This window comes from Sinocyclocheilus rhinocerous, unplaced genomic scaffold (genome assembly GCF_001515625.1).
Source record: "Sinocyclocheilus rhinocerous isolate Xijiao unplaced genomic scaffold, SAMN03320098_v1.1 scaffold136, whole genome shotgun sequence".
Lineage (NCBI taxonomy): Eukaryota > Metazoa > Chordata > Actinopteri > Cypriniformes > Cyprinidae > Sinocyclocheilus > Sinocyclocheilus rhinocerous.
This window is the reverse complement of record NW_015633176.1, coordinates 72,231-77,943: the sequence shown is the minus strand read 5'-3', so window position 1 is coordinate 77,943 and position 5,713 is coordinate 72,231. Positions and strand designations below refer to the sequence as shown.

Below are 5,713 nucleotides of genomic sequence, written 5' to 3'. Positions count from 1 at the left end.
TGAGGGCCAGATTTACTAAACAGGGCAAATTAGCACAAGAGAGCAATTCCAAAACAGCGCCGATGGACGTGGGAATTTCTGCGGGTGATTTACTAACAATGCGCAAATTAAAGAACACAGGCGCAACATCTCATTTACATATCGACCAACACAATATACCAAGCGCAGCGCAAATTAGCGTAGTTGCAAAAAAGAATAAAGAAATAAAGAAGCCACGCTGAAAAGAACCGGAGGACAAAAAATGAAGGTTTGCTAGAAGCTTTGATAGACCTGGTATTGCGTGACTCCTAGTTGAGGGTTCCAAGTCGTCTTTTATTTCCTGAAGCAAATTAAAAATAACATGGCTTGGCAAACGATATGCTCGGATAATGTGTTCTTCTGGCATTCAAAATAAATTAATACGTGTGGAAAAAATCCTCTCACTTCTACCACGCGCTCTCTGATCTCTGCGGTGCCTCCTCCTAGCAACAATAATTGCAGCCATTTCAAGCACTAAATAGTTTAAGACATGCTTTTTTTGACCATTAAATAATGGCGCAAATGCCAGTAATTTGACGAGCGCAAACTTTAGTCAAACGCGTTGCGTGATTTATTTGAATACTCTCCTCCCATAACTTTTGCATCTGAAAGGGAAACTCCTACAAATGCATATTCAATAAGGTCAGGCGCAAAAATAACTGTGTCCACGCCTTTTCAGCGCTAATTCTTCACTGTGCGTCTTTAGTAAAACCTGACAGTACTATTTTAACGCCAAAAGACGGTTTGCGCTGGCGCAAGCTGTTAGTAAAACTGGCCCTTTATGTAGTAAACCATCAGACACTATAAGAAAACAAATTCTTATCAAAAGCAGTCTGATCTGGCCGTGGTGTTTAACTACAGAATGTTGTTCCTTACGCCACCTGGTGGATATTGTGTGAAGCACAACAATGTTGTAAAAAAATCTGAAAAAGCGCCTGCAAGGAGCTCCGTGATCACGCATGGCAAATGCTAATTGGTTTTCTCCTGTATCGGAACATATACAAGGCTGTATACTGTTTTATACATGCTTACGATAGAATCCTTAGTTAAAGGGTTAGTTCACCCAAAAATGAAAATAAGAAAGTCATATATACCTAGGATGCTTTGACGGTGAGTAAAACATGGGCTAATTTTAATTTTTGTGTGAACTAACCCTTTAATATAACCTCACCTATAGCCACTGTGCGTCTTTAGTAAAACCTGACAGTACTATTTTAACGCCAAAAGACGGTTTGCGCTGGCGCAAGCTGTTAGTAAAACTGGCCCTTTATGTAGTAAACCATCAGACACTATAAGAAAACAAATTCTTATCAAAAGCAGTCTGATCTGGCCGTGGTGTTTAACTACAGAATGTTGTTCCTTACGCCACCTGGTGGATATTGTGTGAAGCACAACAATGTTGTAAAAAAATCTGAAAAAGCGCCTGCAAGGAGCTCCGTGATCACGCATGGCAAATGCTAATTGGTTTTCTCCTGTATCGGAACATATACAAGGCTGTATACTGTTTTATACATGCTTACGATAGAATCCTTAGTTAAAGGGTTAGTTCACCCAAAAATGAAAATAAGAAAGTCATATATATACCTAGGATGCTTTGACGGTGAGTAAAACATGGGCTAATTTTAATTTTTGTGTGAACTAACCCTTTAATATAACCTCACCTATAGCATGTTTGTGAATTTATCTATGAATTTGTATTTTGATGATCTAAATGAGTGTATATTATATGTTGATACCCAAGCAATATGTTAGTGTTCTGAGAATCTTTAATAGTTTGGCATAATGCTGTCGTGGCCTAATGGTAGAGAGTCGGGCTTGTAACCCAAAGGTCCGGCAGAGATTGTAGGTGGGGGGAGTGAATAACCAGCACTCTCTCCACCCTCAATACCAGGACTGAGGTGAGACCCTTGAGCAAGGCACTGAACCCCCCACTGCTTCCCGGGCACCGCAGCATTGGCTGCCCACTCCTCCAGGTGTGTGTGTTTCACTACTCACTGCTGTGTGTGTGCACTTGGATGGGTTAAATGCAGAGCACAAATTCCAAGTATGGGTCACCCTACTTGGCCACAAGTCATCTCCTTTTCTTTTTTTGTATCAATCCAATTGCATATGCAAAATAACATGCTTGAAGACAGAGTTGTAAAATTTCCCTCCAAAGGTACCGTTCCTCATTGGCTCACTCAAATCCTTCTCATTACATGCTCTAATGCAGTAGTCCTGTAAGAAAATTATTTTCTGTGGCCATGAAAATATCATTTTTTAGAGTTGATATGAAATTACACTAAATGTTCGCTGGACGAACGGATTAGTTGTTGGTAATATTAATTCTGCTACAGTTACTACTGGCAGCTGAGATAAATTATTCTAATTAATTGTAATTATGTCATGACAACTCTCAGAGTGATTGGCATGGTAATGTACATGACAATGTTAATGTATTTGGTCTTGGTGGAATAGATCTGCTACGCTGCTGCTGCTGCGGCAGAGCAAGTACCAGGACATGCTACTGCCAATACATCCACAACATGCTACTGTGAGCATGTAAGAAATACCGCTGATGAACATATAACATATGAATTGAGCTAATTTGCTACAGGACTGTAGGCTGTACAGAAAGCGAGTAAAGAACACTCCTTTTAAAATAATTGAAGATGACAATTATTTAACTACAATCAATGAATCTGCCAAATGAATCTCTTATTTACATTGTGTGTGCACACTTTGATTTTAATGAGATTTTTTATTAAAAAATGTATAAATCAAAGACATTTACACAAACAACTACATGTAAGATGTTTGAAAGATTTTTGTGAATATGTGAAGTTAGACAGATTAGCACAGGCAGAGGTTAATGTATTCCTCAACTGTAAGTCGCTTTGGATAAAAGCTTCTGCCAAATGAATATAGCGAAGGGTGCATCTATTGTACACTTCATTTGCCTGCGAAATGGAGGGCGCACTTGAAGTCACTTTAAAATTGCATCAGCCTTCGGAGGGTGAATCGTGAATTGGGACAGCCTTCATAGTGACGCAGTCGCACTTCAAATGTGGCTTTCGAAGTGCGCAACCTTCACTTTGGCACGCAGCTATTGTCATGCTGATCGAGTTAAAATAACAAACTGGAAGCTATAAAAGGAAGGTGGTGCTTGAAATCATTGTTCTACTTTTGTTAACCATGGTTACCTGCAAGGAAACACGCACAATCATCATTGCTTTGCACAAAAAAGGGATTCACAGGCAAGGATATTGCTGCTAGTAAGAGCAATCACACTGGTGCTACTTTACATCCGAAACTCTAATCACAATGTAAACGGCTTCTCTCCAGTGTGAACCTTCATGTGCTTCTGAAGGTTTCCTTTTTTAATGAAGCTCTTTCCACACTGGCAGGTGAAAGGTTTCTCTCCAGTATGAATTTTCATGTGGCCATCAAGGTTTTGTTTATGTGTAAAACTTTTTCCACATTGAGAGCATGTGTAAGGCTTCTCTCCAGTATGAATTCTCAAGTGGTTTTTAAGGTTTGCTTTTCGAATGAAGCTCTTTCCACACTGTTTGCAGGTGTAAGGCTTCTCTCCAGTATGAGTTCTCATGTGGTCTTTAAGGTTTCCTTTTTGAGCGAACCTCTTTCCACACTGTTGGCAGATGAAAGGTTTCTCTCCAGTATGAATTCTCATGTGGCCATCAAGGTGTTGTTTATGTGTAAAACTTTTTCCACATTGAGAACATGTGTGAGGTTTCTCTCCACTGTGAATTCTGATGTGGTTTTTAAGATTAGATTTTCGAATGAAGCTCTTTCCACACTGTTGGCAGGTGAAAGGCTTCTCTCCAGTGTGAATTCTCATGTGAAGATTAAGGTTCCCTATTTCAGTAAAACTCGTTCCACACTGTTGGCAGACAAAAGGTTTCTCTCCAGTGTGAACTCTCACAGGGTATTTAAGGTTTGCTTTTCGAATGAAGCTCTTTCTACACAGTTTGCCGGTGTAAGGCATTTCTCCACTGTGAATTCTCATGTGGACTTCAAGGCTTCCTTTTCTGTTGAAACTTTTTCCACACTGTTGGCAGGTGAAATAACGTCTGTTTGCTGTATTTTGAGCTCTTTTTTGTGTCTTTTCAGTATTTGAGCAACTAAATGTTTTTCCTCTTTCTACACAGTTTGCCGGTGTAAGGCATTTCTCCACTGTGAATTCTCATGTGGACTTCAAGGCTTCCTTTTCTGTTGAAACTTTTTCCACACTGTTGGCAGGTGAAATAACGTCTATTTGCTGTATTTTGAGCTCTTTTTTGTGTCTTTTCAGTATTTGAGCAACTAAATGTTTTTTCTCCAGGCATGAAACCATATTTCTCATGGTGAACATGATCTTCCTTTTTACTGTATTCTTGACTCTCCTCTTTCAGTGTCATTAGGTCTAATGCAAAAAAAGAAAAATCCAAATTAACACCATTTTTAAACACAAGGAACACAAAGTTTAAGGCACAAAGAACAAACATCAAAACCAACAACATGTAGATCTAATAAACACTAAGCTATTAAAGGAGGTGTTAAATGTAATCTCAAAAACTCCTTCCGTTATTTGAAGTGATGATGATAAAAAAAGAGCAAAGTTTGTTTTCTCATGCTCATTTTCGAGGTAATGGATGTGATCCAGGGGCATATAATTAGGGGGTGACGCTAGGGTCATGTCCCTACCAATATCCAGCAACTACCAAATTGTCCCTAGCAATAATTTTCATCAAACAATTAAATATATGTATATGTTTTTGTAATTTCGGATGCATCTGAAATATATCATACTATTGATATTACCTAAGAATTTAAAGTAAATACGTTAGAAAACTGCGCACTTTCAAGGACGCACATTTAATACATGGACGTAGTAAGAACGTAAGGCAGTCACATTAGGGCTGCACGATAAATCGCACGCGAAATTTAATGCGCATCTTGTCAGTAAAGTCGGTTCTTTAATCAGCGGTAAATCTCCATCACCTGCGGGCTTTCACATTGAGCAGCATTAACTACACAGAGCCGTTGTTCACTGACAAGCTGCGCAAAACCACGATCATATTTTGCGCATGTTTTGCGCAGCTTGTCGGTGAACAACGGCTCTGTGTAGTTAATGCTGCTCCATGTGAAAGCCCACACGTGATGGAGATTTACCGCTGATTACAGAATGGCTTTACTGACAAGAAGCGTGTTAAATATCGCATGCGATTTATCGTGCAGCCCTAAGTCACATACCGGACGAAAAGCGCAGCGCAGCGCCGCGTTTACAACAACTCACAGGTAGCCTATTGCACCCAGTTCAAGACAGCAGTCCAAAACATTAAAAAAAAAAAAAATTTTAAAAGTTCACTTAGGAATTAAAGTTGTGTCGATGAGTTTGAAATACTGTGTTTGACAAAACAGAAAAAGAAAGTGTGATCTATGTGAGTGGCGCTCTGCGGTGTGGCGGGATTTGGAACAGCATCTTGGATCGCCGCAGATTTTAACTTATTGTTGCTAAACTGAATGTACAAAGTTAGCTGATATATCATCAAAATAAAAAACAACACTGAAATGAGAGCTTGTGGTTTATCTGTCAATCAGATGCACATAAAAGTTTCGTTATACAGCAACAGTAGAATTTCTTTCAGAATTATCCTGGGTCCAATTCAATTAATATTAAAATAAAGTTATGCGTGATTAAGACAAATAAAGTTAT

The 5,713-nt window shown here is 39.1% G+C and overlaps 1 protein-coding gene across 1 annotated transcript in view; it reads right to left on the bottom strand.

Moving 5' to 3' along the window:
- Window positions 1-3,014: 3,014 nt before the first annotated feature.
- Window positions 3,015-5,713, bottom strand: part of LOC107743357 (oocyte zinc finger protein XlCOF6.1-like) — a 6,118-nt gene continuing 3,419 nt past the window's right edge. The window contains exons 2-3 of the mRNA XM_016556536.1: window positions 4,227-4,420; window positions 3,015-4,186 (exon numbers count right to left, since the gene is read on the bottom strand). Coding sequence (XP_016412022.1) covers window positions 3,317-4,186; window positions 4,227-4,420 — 1,064 coding nt within the window. The 3' untranslated portion in view covers window positions 3,015-3,316. The remainder of the gene's footprint in view (window positions 4,187-4,226; window positions 4,421-5,713) is intronic.